The sequence below is a fragment of the Dama dama genome, chromosome 8, assembly GCF_033118175.1.
Source record: "Dama dama isolate Ldn47 chromosome 8, ASM3311817v1, whole genome shotgun sequence".
Taxonomy (NCBI): Eukaryota; Metazoa; Chordata; class Mammalia; order Artiodactyla; family Cervidae; genus Dama; species Dama dama.
The window spans coordinates 16,305,966-16,322,786 of NC_083688.1; the positions used below are offsets into that span (position 1 = coordinate 16,305,966).

Genomic DNA, 16,821 nt, shown 5'->3' on the forward strand with positions numbered 1-16,821 from the left:
ATACTATTTTTCATAGTGGCTGCCTCAATTTACATTCCCATAAACAGTGCACAAGAGTTCCCTCCTCTCCACATCCTCCCCAACACTTGTTATTTGTTGTCTTCTTTTTTTTTTAATAAGAGCCATTCTGATAGGTGTGAGGTGGTATCACACTATAGTTTTGATTTATTTTTTTTTGCCATCCCAGCTGAGAATTTATTGGCATAAATGCAACCATATAAAAACATAAGTAATGAAAAACACAGTCACGATGTGCCCTCCACATCCCGGCGCATAAAACCCCCTTCTGTGGGAGGGAGTGAGGGGAGGAGGGAGCCCTGAAACCACCTAAGAACGCTGCAGCCCCTGGGCCCTTTGCAGGACCAGCCTGGCTGGGATGGGAGAACCCAGGCACCGCCTTAGTGCATCCGGTAGTCAGTGGAGCAGGAGAGTTCACACAGATGGTTCTTGAAGTCTAGGTCAGTGGTGAAGTCCAGGTCACGGTTGTTCTTGGCATTGGGTCGCATGCCAATGGTGCCAGAGATCTCCTCGCCTGTCTTCACTGTTAGATAGTCCTCCATGTAGAACACCGTCTGCTTCCAGTGAGGGGATGGGGACTCAGGGCTGTGCAGAAGCCAGTCCTTTTGTGGCAGCAGGTGAACTCGCCATTTAAGTTGACCACCAGTGCATGCATGCAGCCGTTTGGCTTCACTTGCAGGCAGAAGGGGGAAGTGAAGGTCAAGTCTTCCAACTTGACCATGTAGATATGTCCACTTCCTTTATGAGGCAGGTTGGTGACCAGCTGCTTGGGGTCTACCATGTCCACCAGAGGCTCCTTGATGGCCACATCTTTGATGCAAGACGTCAAAGCTGCACACATTCTCCCACCAGTGGATCATGTAGTCTTCGTACTGCTGGTCCTCAATGGCTCTTACATACCAGCGTGACTCGGTCTAGGAAGATGAGGCCATTGGGCACCAGCCACTTGTCTCGGGTGTAGACCGTGGTGTTGAGCATCACTCATAGGAGAGGCAGTAGTCCATCTATGGCGATGATGTCCACCTCCTCCACCTCCCCCTTGATGATAGTCACCATGTGGTCTAACTTTTTGGCTTCCATAATCTTCATCCTGTAATCAGAGCTACTGAAACACTCGATCCCAATGACCCTGCGGGCCCTGGTCTTGGCAGTAAATGTGCAGAGGATCCTTGTGCCTGAGCCAACATCCAGCACCATCTTGTCTTTGAAAAGGTGCCGGCCATGAAACACGGAGTTGCGGTACATGAATTTGCGGACCTCATCTTTCAGCACTTCCTCATGGATGCCGGAGTGAGCATAGTAATCAAAGTAGCAATCTTTGGACATCATGTCCTCAGCATTGGGCTGCTTTCAGTCTGGCCACAGGAGACCACCTCTCCAGTCTCTCTGTCCCAGTCTCTAGCTAAGCTCACAGCTGGGGAGGGGAGGGAAGGGGAAGGCAGAAGTGGGGGCAGACACAGGGAAGGACAAAAGTGGGGGGGGTTACTTCTTCAAGAGGCAGCTGGAGGCTCATCCCATTAGCCAAGGTGGCTACAAAATTCTCCAGGATGCAGTTCGAGGCTGTGGCTGCCACCATCTTCAGCTGTGCCTACTCTTCCTCTGGCTGCTGAGACCCCTCCCCCCTTTCGATTTATTAATTTTTTTCTTAAGAAACAATTTTTGGATTCTTTTCAGTTCTACTGCTTTCAAATTCATCAATTCAGCTTTCATCTTTATTATGTCTTTATTCTTTCCTTTTTACTGGCTTGGCTTTAGTCTGTTTTACTTATTTATGGCCACACCACATGGCTTACAGGATGCTCCCTGATTAGGGATTGAACCCAGGCCATGGTGGTGAGAGCACCCTATCTTAACCATTAGGCCACTAGGGACTCCAACTTTCAGTTCAGTTCAGTTGTTCAGTCGTGTCCAACTCTTTGTGACCCCCATGAACTGCAGCACGCTAGGCCTCCCTGTCCATCACCAACCCCTGGAGTCCACCCAAACCCATGTCCATTACTCAGTGATGCCATCCAACCATCTCATCCTCTGTTGTCCCTTTCTTCTCCTGCCTTCAATCTTTCCCAGCATCAGGGTCTTTTCAAATGAGTCAGCTCTTTGCATCAGGTGGCCAAAGTATTGGAGTTTCAGCTTCAACATCAGTCTTTCCAATAAACATTCAGGACTGATCTCTTTTAGGATGGACTGGTTTGATCTCCGTGCAGTCCAAGGGACTCTCAAGAGTCTTCTCCAACACCACAGTCCAAAAGCATCAATTTTTCGGTGCTCAGCCTTCTTTACAGTCCAACTCTCACATCCATACATGACATCCATACATGACCACTGGAAAAACCACAGCCTTGACTAGACAGATCTTTGTTGACAGAGTAATGTCTCTGCTTTTTAATATGCCGTCTAGGTTGGTCATAACTTTCCTTCCAAGGAGTAAGCGTCTTTTAATTTCATGGCTTCAATCACCATCTGCAGTGATTTTGGAGCCCAGAAAAATAAAGTCAGCCACTGTTTCCCCATCTATTTGCCATGAAGTGATGGCACCAGATGCCACGATCTTAGTTTTCTGAATGCTGAGCTTTAAGCCAACTTTTTCACTCTCCTCTTTCATTTTCATCAAGAGGCTCTTTAGTTCTTCTTCACTTTCTACCATAAGGGTGGTGTCATCTGCATATCTGAGGTTATTGATATTTCTCCCGGAAATCTTTATTCCAGCTTGTGCTTCCTTCAGCCCAGCATTTCTCATGATCTACTCTGCATATAAATTAAATAAGCAGGGTGACAATATACAGCCTTGATGTACTCCTTTTCCTATTTGGAACCAGTCTGTTGTTCCATGTCCAGTTCTAACTGTTGCTTCCTGACCTGCATACAGGTTTCTCAAGAGGCAGGTCAGGTGGTCTGGTATTCCCATCTCTTTCAGAATTTTCCACAGTTTATTGTGATCCACACAGTTAAAGGCTTTGGCATAATCAATAAAGCAGAAATAGATGTTTTCCTGGAACTCTTGCGTTTTCGATGATCCAGCAGATGTTGGCAATTTGATCTCTGGTTCCTCTGCCTTTTCTAAAACCAGCTTGAACATCTCAAAATTCACGTATTGCTGAAGTCTGGCTTGGAGAATTTTGAGCACTACTTTACTAGCATGTGAGATGAGTGCAATTGTGGAGTAGTTTGAGCATTCTTCGGCATTGCCTTTCTTTGGGATTGGAATGAAAACTGACCTTTCCCAGTCCTGTGGCCACTGCTGAGTTTTCCAAATTTGCTGACATATTGAGTGCAGCACTTTCACAGCATCATCTTTTAGGATCTGAAATAGCTCAACTGGAATTCCATCACCTCCACTAGCTTTGTTCGTAGCGATACTTCCTAAGGCCCACCTGACTTCACATTACAGGATGTCTGGCTCTAGGTGAGTGTGAGTGATCACACCTTCGTGATTATCTGGGTTGTGAAGATCTTTTTTGTACAGTTCTTCTGTGTATTCTTGCCACCTCTTCTTAATATCTTCTGCTTCTGTTAGGTCCATTCCATTTCTGTCCTTTATTGAGCCCATCTTTGCATGAAAATTTCCCTTGGTATCTCTAATTTTCTTGAAGAGATCTCTAGTCTTTCCCATCCTATTGTTTTCCTCTATTTCTTTGCATTGATTGCCGAGGAAGGCTTTCTTATCTCTCCTTGCTATTCTTTGGAACTCTGCATTCAAACGGGTATATCTTTCCTTTTCTCCTTTGCCTTTCGCTTCTCTTCTTTTCACAGCTATTTCTAAGGCCTCCTCAGACAACCATTTTGCTTTTTTGCATTTCTTTTCCTTGGAGATGGTCTTGCTCCCTGTCTCCTGTACAATGTTATGAACTCCAGCTTTAGTCTGTTTTAAAGTTCTTTCCCTGAAATTTTGAGTAGAAATATGAGTTCGATTATTTGTATTATTGTTTTCATAGATAATGAATGCATTGAAAGTTGTTAAATTTCACAATATTCAACTGCTTTAGGCCCAAGGTCTAACATCTGACACCTCTGAAGTCATAATGATGCAAATTGGTGTTATCAACATAAATATAATGATGTGGTATTCTTGATTTCAAAACAATCTGCATCTGTAGCTTTCACTTTCTCTTTGATGCACAGTTATTTAAGAAAGAGGCTAGGATTGTTGTCATTGTTCTTGTCATTTGGTTTACATTTGTGGGTAATTTCTGATTTACTGTCTCATGCACACAGAGTTAGGTCTGCTCAATTTCCACTTTGAGGGACCCTTGATATTTTCTTCCTAATATACATATGCGGTAAAAGTTTCAGGAGCAGAAAGGACTTATGTGCTGACTTGAGTGTTGTATAGAGTTTGATACGAATCTTTGTTTCAGTCCCACTTCCTTGCTGGCTGCCAACCAAGGCTTGCTCTCAGCTTCTATTAATAGAAGCTTCTCTCACTCTTTATCACTTGGCCAACCTTCATCTTCAATTCCATATTGTATATGGAATTGTTTTCTGCTTTGAATCTCTCTGACTTCTTCAGCTGGCAGGAGAAAACTCTCCACTTCTAAGGGCTTCTGGGATTCAATCAGGCCCACCCAGATAACCTCCCTATTTTAAGGTCAACTGTAACGTATAATGGGCTTCCCAGGTTGGGCAATATAAAGAATCTGTCTGCCAATGCAGGAGACACAAGAGACTTGGTTTCAAGCCCTGTATCGGAGAGATCACCTGGAGGAGAACATGGCAACCTGCTCCAGTAGTCTTGCCTGGAAAATTCCGTGGATAGAGGAGCCTGGCAGGATACAGTCCATGGGGTCCCAAAGAGTCAGACATGACTGAGCGACTGAGCATGCATGCAAGAGGTCAAGGGAAACACATAATGCACTGTAATTGTAAGAATGACACCTCATCAATGTGAAAGTTCCTGGGAGCAGGTAGGATATCTTTGGGGGATGAGTGTCCTGTGATCAACAATGGCTCATAAGTCTTCACTATAAAAGATACATTTTTATCAATAACCTCTATTTTTTAAGTGCCAAAGAACATTGGTTCAAATTACATAAAACAAATCTAGCAAGAAAAGTTTGACTAGGTTTGGGTGTCTTGGGCTGCCTGATTCGAGTCTGGCCTTTTAGCCAGCAGCTGGTACTAGCTAACCACAGGCAGCAATGATGGATGGTCAGCTGTTTCCAGACCTGCCTCAAAGTTTTTCAGGCTATCTGCCTGGGGTCAGTGTGGTGGTCAATGTGCAGCTTTTGCAAACTAGCTACCCGAATGTGGATCTCAATCCATCACTTAAGCCCTTGACCTTTCACTCATGCAAGCCAGTAATCCCTTTTAAAGTTTCAAAAAGCCTGAGCTGAATTTTATGCCATTTGCAATCAAACTTACCCTAAGCAATGCTGGCTATACATTAGCTTTTTAAAATATACATATTTATTTTTAATTGGAGGATAATTGCTTTACAATATTATGTTGGTTATATATTAGCTTTTATAACAAATGGATTCTTGCGTTGTTTGTGTAGGAGTGCTTACACAGTAAACACTTACAAGGACAGTGGATTGTTTTCAGATTCTAAGATTTCCTTCCTCTGACCTCAGAGGGCCCCTGAGGGTGGGCCAGCCAAAGTGATTTCTGTCAAGAGACTGTACTGCTCTCCTTGGTGGGTAAAACAAGAATCATTCCTCCTTTTTCTGGAAGAAACCCCCTGAGGGCCTCAAAGCCACTTTCACTCCTCCAAGGGCACCCGTTCTGTCTGAATATTGGCCCACATCTATCTTCTAAACTTTTTGTTGTGTAGTCACTAAGTCATGTCTGACTCTTTGAGATCCCATGAACTGCAGCATGCCAGGCTTCCCTGTCCTTCACCATTTCCCAGAGTTTGCTCAAACTCATGTCCATTGAGTTGACGATACCATCCAACCATCTCATCCTCTGTAGCCTCCTCATTCTGCCTTCAATCTTTCCCAGCATCAGAGTCTTTTTCAGTGAGTCAGTTCTTCACATCAGGTGGCCAAAGTATTGCAGCTTCAGCTTCAGCATCAGTCTTTCCAATGAATATTCAGAATTGATTTCCTTTAGGATTGACTGGTTTGATCTTCTTGCTGTCCAAGGGACTCTCAAGAGTTTTCTCCTGCACTACAGCTCAAAAGCATCAATTCTTTGGCGCTCAACCTTCTTTATGGTCCAACTCTCACATCTCTACATAACTACTGGAAAAACCATAGGTTTGACTATACTGACCTTTGCCGGCAAAGTGACGTCTCCACTTTTTAATACCTTGTCTACGTTTCTAAACTTTATCCCTCAACTAAGTGGTAACCGCTCATGGTACAAAACCTTCTTTAGACAAATAAGCAGAAAGAAGAGAATAAAATCCCTGGAGTTCCATTGAAAGTGAAAGTCGCTCAGTCCTGTCTGACTCTTTGCGACCCCATGGAATTCTCAAGGCCAGAATACTGAAGTGGGTAGCCTTTCCCTTCTCCAGGGGATCTTCCCAAACCACGGATGGAACCGCGGTCTTCCACATTGCAGGCGGATTCTTTTTTTTTTTTTTTTTTTCAGGCGGATTCTTTATCAGCTGAGCCACAAGCGAAGCCCAAGAATACTGGACTGGGTAGTCTATGCCTTCTCCAGGGGATCTTTCCCACCCAAGAATTGAACTGGGGTTTCCTGCATTGCAGGCGGATTCTTTACCAATTTAGCTATCAGGGAAGCCCATTACAAGGAAAGAATTCCTATTAAATAGTCTGGCGTGGAGATTTCTGGTATTTCAGAGGCATACATGCCCTTAGGGATACAAGCGGATAACTTGGGGTACAAGGATTTCAAGCTAACCGATTTCACGTAACAGCTCTAATCGCCCTCCTCTTTGTCACTATGCCCACTGTGGTCGGCTGGGGGCGCTCCCCGCCCTGTCCCGGGATGGTTCTGGCTCCGCGGATGACTCCAACCCTCCGGCCCCTCCGCCCCTTGGATCTTCTCAAGGGCCCTGCCCGGGGCCGCCGCTACGGAGCCGGCGCAGAGGGGTCTGCCCAGCGCCCCGCGCCCCCAGCCTCGCTGCGATCGCGGCGCGGGCCAACAGGTAGGTCTCACTAGATGTCGCACTCTCCACCTCTAGTCCAGGCCCCCGGGATCCTGTGGATTCCACCACCACCCTCCCCTGACCTCCCCCACCTCCGACGGCAGAGCGCGATGGTCCCCACCGAAGCCTAGGTGGTTCAGCGATGGCCTCTGGGTTCCGGGTTGCGCTGACCACTCTCCGGCGCCCGCACCCTCAGTCCTGCCTGGGGCGAGGGCAGGAATTCCGGGCATTCTTGTTAGATTCGACACCAGAGAAAAACAAAGCGCGAGCAGATTCCTGACCCATCACCTGCTGCTCTGCAGTGTCAGTTAATCCCCGCCCGGGCGTCGGCCGGAGTCACCTGAGGAGGGGGGGGGGGGGGGGGGCAGGTGTTGAAATACCTAGACTAGCGCCCGCCTCCGAGGTTCGGGTGTACCCCGCCTGGGTTGGGGCCTGAACGCCAATTTTTTTCCCCAAAGCTCCGCGGGGAGTGAGGGCTTTGCAGACGAGCAGCGGGGCTGAGCCCCTTCGGAAGGGATTGAGCTCTAGGCTCACCTGAAGGTGTAAAATTTATTCCAAGATGCAAGTTTGGTATCAGAAATATATGCAAAAAAATGACATTCTAAACCATAATGAGTCTGTGGTCATTTTAATATAAAAGATGGTAAAAGATAGCTTTTAGAAAAAAGAAACGCCTAACTCCTACAGGTATGAACATTAACACGAGGTAAAGATTTATTTTATTCGTAAGAGGGTAAGCTGATGTTATAACTGGTTCACAGGAGACTTGTCTAAAAGCACAGATTTGTATGGAATGAAGGAATTGAATTGCTAACGGAGGCAAAACTGGTTTTTCCACAGTGGGGAGAGAAGTTGATGGAGTCTCTCCCTTTCTGTGTTTTTTTAAAAATTATATTTACAATATATTTCTTAAAATTTTTTTTATTTTAGAAAAATTTAAAATTGAAGTACAGTTGATTTACAAAGTTGTGTTAGTTTCAGGTGTACAGCCGAGTGATTTAGTTTTGATTATAAATCTTCTCTTTCAGATTCTTTTCCGTTATTGATTATTGCAAGATATTGAATGTACTTTCCTGTGCTATATAGTAGGTGCTTGTTGTTTACCTATTTTATATATAGTAGTGTGTGTATATGAACCCAAAACTCCCAATTTATCCCTCCCCTATTTTCTGTGATTTTAAAAAAAGTGCAGAAGAGCTCCAAGACCATGAACTGGGCTAGAAGCAGACAGCTTGGGGGTTGTGTATTAAACAATGTATAGTGTTCCACTAAACAGGAAAGCTTGTCTTCACAATATTTTTTTAAAACTATGTGGAAATAAAGTTTTCCTACAGTGCTAGTCCTGCTGGGCTTCCTCAAATCCCAAATACCCAATTTCCAGTCACTCATGGGACACTACATTTTTCTACTTTGGGGACTGTCGGGCAAAACCCCACAAATACACATGGAGGTTCCTGGGAGACAAAAGGGTGGGGGGTTAGGTGCAGAGACTGAGTTCAGACAGTGCTCGGTCACACAAGTGCTGTGGGACCCTACTCTGGGGAGCCTCCGTTTCTTCACTTGACCGTCGTCTTCGTCTATAACTGGTTCCACAGAAGCTTCCCTCCCTGCTCCTTCTCAGCCGAGGTGGACAGAGTGAGTCTCCCCAGAACAGGCTTTCTTTGTTAAGGGTAGAGTTCTTTGAGTGGTCTCCTTTAGTTATGTAAATGTGGCCAAGCAGCACCCATTGCCTGGCAGACCTTCTGTGGCCTGACAAAGCTACCTCTTCTGCAGGCCCCTTAGGAATGCGGGACTGGAGGCAGGACAGCAGGGGGGAAGCGTCTTGCCTTTGAAGCTCCGGGTCTTTGGGGAGGAAAGGGTTTGAGACTCACTTCCCCTTCCCCCCAACCTGTTCCTCAGGATCTGATTGAGGACTGACTAAAATTTACCTAAAATTTACCAGCAGCCCTGGAAAATTGCTTCCCAGTGACAGAACCTGAGTGAATTTGTAGGGTCCTCCCGAACTCTGTGTTACTGACTGAGTCTCAGGACCCAGCGCCCCTAGCTGGCTTCTTCTGCTCTTTGGAGAAGAACAAGCGAGGGTGACTAAGAGAATTGTTCTGTCTATGAATCGTGGGCCCCACTGCAGCCTCTGTCAGGAAGACAGTGCCTCAGAGTCCACAGGACTGTGGGGGCCCATGTGCGAGGGTGTCACCGTGTGGGATGAGAGGCAACCGCTGCAGAGGGTGGCTCAGACTTTTCCCGGACACACACTCGGGACTAAGGAAGCCCTTGAGTTTCCAGACAATTAAAGACTGAGTGGGCTCCGAAAAGGAGAGGTAGGATTTGGTGGGGAGGAAAGATAATTTCCCCCTCTGGCCTTCTAGGTTCTTGGCGGAGACCCTTCTCTATGAGAAAAGACAGGTTAAGAAGAGAAAAACATACAGAATGATATGTATACCTTCTGTATGCATGAAGGATACCTGGGAACTCTCCGAGAATGGCCAAGCCACCAGCTTAAATAGCACCTTTGGCCAAGATGTTGTGGTGCAGGGAGCACCAGGACACTCCATCCAGCCTCATCTCCAACACTGTCCACACCAGGCAGCCAGCAGCTCCGATGTCCTGCTTTTTTTGCACTCCTGGGTTGTTGCATGGCCCCCTGTCTGGACTGTCCTTCCTTCCCCTTCCACCACAGGCAAGCACCTACTCCTTCTTCAAGACGCAGGTGCACTGGCAGGCCTGGTGATGAAGCCTGCTCCCCACCCTGTGCTGGGGGGTCATATTCCACTGGCCACCTCACAGGTGGGTTCCCTGCCCTTCCTCCTGCTGTGCTAACGCTGGCGCCCCACCCCTTTCCCAGCCCTCTCTGCAAGCTCAGCCTGGGCCTCTGAGGTCTGAAACGGGGTCAGATACAAGGGTCCCCCTGGGGCTGAGGCTGAGGGCGTTCCCATGCTGGAAACTTGCTGTTTCCACCGAGTCCCTGCGGCTCAGCTGGAGACAGAGCGAGCCTAGAGGCAGGGGTGCGCACCCAGGTCCCCACTCCCGGTCCCTGCCTCTCAGGATCAAGTCTGAACACCCCCCTGCAACCCAGGAGGCCCTGAGATCCTCTTCTCACACCCCAGCTCCCCCCACCCCACCACTCCGTCCTCCCACTCTTGAGGAGCAGCTATCTGCTTCAGCACACACCTGCTCGGAATCCTTCAGGTGATTTCTGAGCACAAATGCTGTCTCTGGGCCCCCACCTGTGCGCTGGGACCAGTGGCCCTTCCACCTCTGTCTCCTGGCTGTCTCTCCATGGCTCTTGCCCTGGCTGGACTGAGCTCTGGGAAGGCAGAGACCCTAGAGCCCCACCCTGCTGTCTGCAGCCCCTAGGCTCACACGGTGAGTAAAAGACCTCACCTGTGCAGTCACCAGGTCCCAACTCAGAAGGGCCGGCTTGGTGGTGACATTCTTAACATTCGAAGATGGTGCCTTATATTAGGACCCAGCCCTTGCTCTCACTCATTTGGGGGAGAGGCCTGGCGTGGACATTAATAAGCAAGTGACTCTCTCAGGGCATCTGACCCATTGAGCACAGGCAGGGAGCTGCTGGCTTGCCCACCGTACCCCAGTGTCCCTCCTCCTGGGGCTGACTGCCCTCCTCACCCTGGAGGTAAGCAGTTTCGGCCAAGGTTCCCTGCACAGTGCAGTCCCCCCATCACTGGACCCCACTGTTTCAGTGTTTCTTATCAACCTGATCTAGGCTCGAGGCTGACTGCAGGAATGTCAGGAAGCCCACTAGCCCCTGCAGGCGCTCACCCCACCCCACTCACTGTCACCCCAGCCTCAGGGGCAGCTCTGGCCCGGCCCTCACCAGAAAATGCTCTCTGAGCTGCAGGTCTCTCTTGCACCCCACCCCCCAACCAGGGGCCCATGTGGCCTCTGCTTTCCTCCTGGAGATCAAGAGGCCCTTCAGAGGGTCCTTGTGTACCCACCAGCCAATAACAAGGAACAAGCTGTGTCTTCCCCAATGGAAATGGCGACAGGAAATTTCACACCGGGGAGGGCGAAAAAAAAAAAACCAGTCCCCTTTTATTAAGAAAATAAGAGTTAATCCCTCACTTTTCCCAGGGGACTTGACCCTGATGCAAGGTGACATCTTCTGCAGCCATCCCACAGGAACCCCTGAACCCGAGTGGGGTGGGCATCAAGTCACTCCATCCCTTCACAGGGGCCAATGCTGGTCTGCTCAGGGCCTGGAGAAGTAGGCATGCAGGTGGGCATGGCTCTGGAGGCTGAGGGGGGAGCTGTGATGGGCATGGGGGTGTGTGCCTGGGGTGGGGGCGGGGCTGAGGGGACAAGAGTGGCGGAGGCAGGTGATGTCTTGCTGAAAGAAGGAAAGGGAAGAACACCACCTCCCCCCACCCTCCGAGGCCTGGCGCCTTCTCCCTCCGAATTCTTCATAAATAAAACTTCACAGTAATGGAGGCATATCCTTCCAGGGTCAGACCAGCTGGTTTCCAACTGGGGGAGCCAGGCCTTGCGAAGCAGCACTGGGACTGCTGGGACTGGAGCTCGGCTCTCTGGCCCTGCGTCTGGGGGCAGGGGAGTGGGGGCTGGGGTGCGGTGAGGTGGGGCTGCAGCCCATCCAGAGGTTCTGAGGATCACTGAGGTAGTCAGAGCCGCTGCTCTGGCTTCCGGACAGACGGGAGCCGGCTGGAGCAGCGCCGGACGCAGCCAGGAGCGAAGCCACCTGGGAGCAGAGACTGTGCAGTCAAACCCCAGGAGGGTCAGGGCCCCGGGGGGCAGGGGGGTGCTGAGGGCCTTCTGCGGCTCGGTCTCCAGGAACCCCCAGAGGCGTTGAAGGGGGGAGGCCTGTGAGCCTGCACAGGGTTGAGCTTTCTCCTGAAAGGGCTGCCCAAGCAGCCGCGGGGAGACTGAGGCATTTCACAGAAGCTGGAGGATCCTCTCTGTGAAGACAAGAGGGCAGCCCTGGACGCGTCGAGGGCAGGTCGAGCCTGGGGTACCTGAGCACAGGGTTCCTTGAGAGGCCATCAGGGCCTCCCGCCCGGTTAGAGGGAGCCAGACCACAGACCCAGGCTGGGAGGGCTGCCAGAGAACCAGTCTCCAGTCTGGGCCGTTCGGAACATGGCCGGGCCTTAGTCCCGGTCACCCGCACCCCACCACACCCAGGGGCACGTAAGGCCCACCCCTCCACCTCCCTGCAGGGGACCAGAGGCAGTGCCCTGGCCTTGCAGCTGCAGCCTCGCGACTCGCAGGCACTCCGGAGCACATGTTCCTCGTCAATCCTGACGGCCCGGGCCAGGTCAGAGCACCTGGAGCTTGCGGGAACAGGTGAGGTTGCCATGCACCAGCTCCCACATGGCCAGCAGCTCGGTGGGCAGCAGCTTGTGCACGACAAGCATGGAGCGGAAGAAGCAGGGCTCCTTGTTCATGCGGCTGTTGCGATTCCTGGAGATGCCAAAAGTCTTGAAGCCCTCGTGGGCCATGGGCCGCACGCCCAGCACCTCCAGGCACATGCCCAGGAAGACGTCGTCGATGGGGTAAAGCTCCAGGGTGTCGCAGCTGTGGTGCAGGCGCTGGGCCAGTCCCCTGGCCATAAGGAAGCCCCCTCCACCTGCATAGGGCGGGTAACTGTTCTGACTGTATAAGATCCCGGGGATGTAGTACTTGCTATCCTTCCGGCGGATGGGCCGGGCGTGATGCAAAACGTCGCCCACAAACAGGTCCTCCTGGGGCCGCCGGTCGGCCAGAAATTCCAGCAGGTTGGTGGGGTTGACGAAGACATCGTCATCGCCCTTGAAGACAAAGCGGACGTCAGGGCAGTAGATGTCAAGCCACTTGAGGAAGTGGATCTCCTTGAGGGTCAGGTTGAAGAAGCTGTCGAGGAAGTCCCACTGCAGTATGTCCCCGTAGATGCGGTCCTCGTAGGCCAGCAGCTGCTGGTAGTGGGACTGCTCCTCCGGTTTGGAGGCCTTGCCCAGCAGGAAGAGAGTGCGCACTGCACCGCGGCCCCTGCCCGCCGACTCCTGCTCGCGGCCCCAGGTCTGGCGGATGGCCTCACGGCGGTCATGCTGCGCAATGATGGACTTGACGACCACCAGCAAGTACACATCACCGCTGCACTTCTCCGGATGATTGAGCAGCATGGGAAAGTAGCGGCAGTGGCGATAGGACAGAAACTGCTGGAAGTGTGGCTCCAGGCCCTGGAACCAGGGTTGGTGGGTCAAGTTTATATTGGCCGAGCAGTTAGTGGTGTTCACGTCCCAGGCCTGGGGCCTCCGTGAAACCATGGGAGTGGGGGTGACCGCCTCCTTCGCGCTCTTCCAGAAGCTGTCAGGGTTCACCAGGAGTCCGCTGGGTTTCTGGGCCTTCTGTTGCTTGAGGGAGGCTGGCGGGGGCTCCTGGAGAAACTGGCTGGGGGTCAGACTGCGCTGGAATACCGTTACGGCCACGAGCAAGGCCAGGGACAGGCACACGCTCTTGTAGACGGTTCTCTTCCTGGGGGTAGGGGTGAGGTGGGGAGCGGATGTTTCAGAAGAGAGAAGAAAGGATGAGTCAGTCCCCTTGTACAGAGCTGCAGTCCCAGATGGGCAGATGGCCCCTGTACACAGACTCAAGTCCCTGGGCCCCTGAATGGTCAGAGGAGGGTCTTGCTTCTTCTCCCATCCTGACCTCCCTCCTCCTGGACCCGGGAGCCACATAACACAGAGCTTAAGTACAGGCGCTGTGGACTCAGGCTCCTGGAGTTCAGATTTTGGTCCTGCTATGAATGGGGAAAATTGCCCCCCCACCCCTCCACCCAGTGGCTCAGTGGTAAAAAAAATCCACCTGCAATACAGGAGTCGCAGGAGACATGGGTTTGATCCCTGGGTTGGGAAGATCCCCTGGTGGAGGGCATGGCAACCCACTCCAGTATTCTTATCTGGAGAATCTCATGCACAGAGGAGCCTGCTGAGCTACAGTCCATAGGGTCGCAAACAGTCAGACATGACTGAAGTGACTTAACACACGCATGCACTTACTGAATACAAGCTACATGGAGACGTTTTGTGATTTCTCTTAACCTCTCCAAGCTGTGATTTTTTTTTCTTTCTCAAAATGAGGATAGCACGCAACTGGCGTGTCAGCTGCAGTGCTGGGCACAGAGTGGGTTTGGAGTTGGGGGAATGCTGTGATTCTACAAGGGGCTGACCTGCCCTGCTCCCCATCTCTCCCTCAGGCACCCTGTCTGCTTTGTGCAAACCTGGTGAACCACTGGGGTAAACCACTGGGAGGTGCAGAGATGACACCTGTTCAAAAAGTATAGGGGATACTGGGGAGAAAGCTCTCACCTAGCACCTGAAGAAGCCTGTCCCTCCCCTCCCACCCCCCCATCCATCTGACCCAACAAAAAAAGAACAGTTCTCACCATTGACAGAAGCCTGAAAATGGGGCGAGCATCTCCTAGCAAGCCCACTGTCCCTGTAGCTCCAGTCTGAGCCCCACTAAGAGAGCTGAATTCCCCCAGCTCTGCTGCCTTGAGAGGGGCACAGTTGGACCCCCACTCTCCAGGGTCCCTCATGCCAAGTTAACCCCACTACACCCCTTTAGGAAGCAGAAATCAGTTATTTTCTAGGAGCGCTCGCAGGGCCAGGGTTCTGAATCCTTGGGCCCTGAGTCCCTGGGCCCAGGGACTCTCTCTCCTCAGCTCACAGTCTGGGGAGACTCAGGACACCTGCCATGTTCTCTTCTGGGGAGAGGCAGAGCTGGGGACTCCAGGAAAAGGGCAGGCCAGAAAGTGTGGTTTCACAGGGCCAGGCCAGAAGGGTGTCAAGAAGGGAGATTCAGGGTGATGGGAGAGACAGGCAGCAAAATGGTGAGACAGGGACCAGGTGGTCCAGCCTGGGGTGGCCTCAGGACCGGCTGATGAAAGGTGCAGGCACCCAGGGTGAGTGATGCAGAGCCCAATGGAGAGACATTTTCCCATTGTCTCCCAAGATATAGAGTTGGAGGGAGGCTGGGTCATCTCAGGTGCTGGGATGGGGTGTGACCCAGACCCCATCCTCCCAGGAGGAGGACAGGGGAGTACTCTGGCCTGGTTTGTTGGGTTGGATTGAGGGGGTCACCCCAAAGAGGGCCATGAGGCTATGCCCCTTCACTCCAGGCTGTTTCCACTCCATTTGTGGGGGAAAAAAAGCCCCACCCCCCACCCCCCACCCCCGCCCCAGTGCAAGGGGAGCGGTGGGCAGGCCGGAGGCCCCAGCTCCCGGAGAGGAAGGAGAGCCACTCGGGGTTGAGGGTGGAGGACAGGGGTCGCCCAGGACGCAGGAGGCCCTCGGAATCGGGGACGGGACCCAGCTACCGGCAAGACCTTGCGGTCCCCAACTCCGCGGGTCCAGGAATGAGCTCTGGGTGCCTTGGGGCCAGAGCGTAAGAGAGCATACGGGCGACAGGGGAAGGCTGAGCGCACGAGTCTACCGCGGTCCTCCAGTCGCCGACCGGCCGGCCCAGGCGTCGCGCACGGCCGGGCATCTCCAGCCATCGCCGCGCCAACCCAGCTGCGCCCGGGAAACGGAGGCCAGCCCGCGCCCCCCGCGACCCGCGGCATCCCTCACCGCGCCCGCAGCCCGGGTCCCCGGCCCGACGGCCCCACTCACCACAGAGACATGGCGGCCCGGGCCACGGCGGCGGCGGAGCGGGGCGCGCGGATCGCAGCTCTGGGCGCCGCGGGCTCGGGGACGGCGGGCGGGCGGGGACGAGGAACGGGACAGGGACTGGGGCGGGCGGGGGCGGGCGGGGGCGGAGGTCCGGCCGCGCCCCCGCCGAGGCTCTCCACTTCCCCGCGGCCGGAGGAGGGGCCGGCAGGGTAGGCGGCGGCCCAGGTACGTTAACCCCTTCGGCACCCCCCCCCGGCCCTCCATCCCCGCGACCTCGGGGCGCAGCACGGCGGGGCGGTAAGTGACCCATTTTCCGGAGGTGGCACCCGAGCCCCGGCGGCGCGCGGAACCGCCCACGGTCATTCGGCCAGAGCGTGAGTGGCCGAGTCGGGACATCGGAACCCACGAAGGTCACTCCCGCCACCGGGGACGGGGGTTTCCCCCCCCTTGGGGGGGGGCTTCCCCGGGGTCGCCGGCCCCTCTGGATGCTTGCGAACCGGGACCCCACCCACCTCCAATCTCTCCGGGGGCACGGGGGCCCCGCCATTTCCCTCCAGCCCCGTCCGGCCTTTTTCTGGGTGGGGGAGGCAGAGACAGGGCTTCCTTTCCTCCTGTCTGTTTCCCTCTGCCCTCTCTCCCCTGGCCCCTTCCAGGCAGGGCCCCCCACCCACCCCCGCACCCCGCTATCTAAGGTGGGATCTGCAGAGGAGAGGGACTGGGGCGGAGAGAGCTGAACCCTAAGCAGAGGTCAGGAGGAGGCTGGGCTGTCCGAGTGGGGACTTACCCGAGTGGGGACAGCGGCCCACGCCGCAGCTCTGAAGCCTTCTCTTTGCCCCGGACAATGGCCTTCTCCATCTCTGGAGCTCTTCCCATCCCAGAGAACCCCTCCTCACCGCCAAAAGGCCTGTCTGCTGGCCCAGCCTGCCTTTTCATCTGTCCACTAGTATTTCACTTCAAACCCCTTTTTGTCCCTAAGCCTTTATTAATCTGTTTGTGTATGCCACACCCAGCGACTCCTAGGGAGTGGGCTGCATGAAGACAGAGAACTCCTGGGGTGTTCTTGGCCCAGTCGGTCCCGGGTGGTGGGTATTCCACCCAGGTGATTTCCAGAACCCCCTAAAAGGTAAA

At 52.8% G+C, this 16,821-nt stretch overlaps 1 protein-coding gene and 1 pseudogene across 3 annotated transcripts; both read right to left on the reverse strand.

The window, feature by feature from the left end:
* Positions 1-398: 398 nt before the first annotated feature.
* Positions 399-1,594, reverse strand: LOC133060489 (protein arginine N-methyltransferase 1-like; annotated as a pseudogene).
* Positions 1,595-11,105: 9,511 nt separating this feature from the next.
* B3GNT7 (UDP-GlcNAc:betaGal beta-1,3-N-acetylglucosaminyltransferase 7) lies at positions 11,106-16,594 on the reverse strand. Of its 3 annotated transcripts, none has more exons than XM_061148520.1 (2): positions 16,478-16,594; positions 11,106-13,555 (listed from the first exon to the last, which is right to left on the reverse strand). In XM_061148520.1, exons 1-2 carry the CDS (start codon positions 16,564-16,566, stop codon positions 12,361-12,363), a joined length of 1,284 nt encoding a protein of 427 aa, XP_061004503.1. In that variant the 5' UTR covers positions 16,567-16,594; the 3' UTR covers positions 11,106-12,360. The 3 variants fall into 3 exon arrangements, with proteins under 3 accessions (XP_061004503.1, XP_061004505.1, XP_061004504.1); XM_061148522.1 differs by lacking the exon at positions 16,478-16,594 and adding an exon at positions 15,694-15,768; XM_061148521.1 differs by lacking the exon at positions 16,478-16,594 and adding an exon at positions 14,466-14,669.
* Positions 16,595-16,821: the final 227 nt, after the last annotated feature.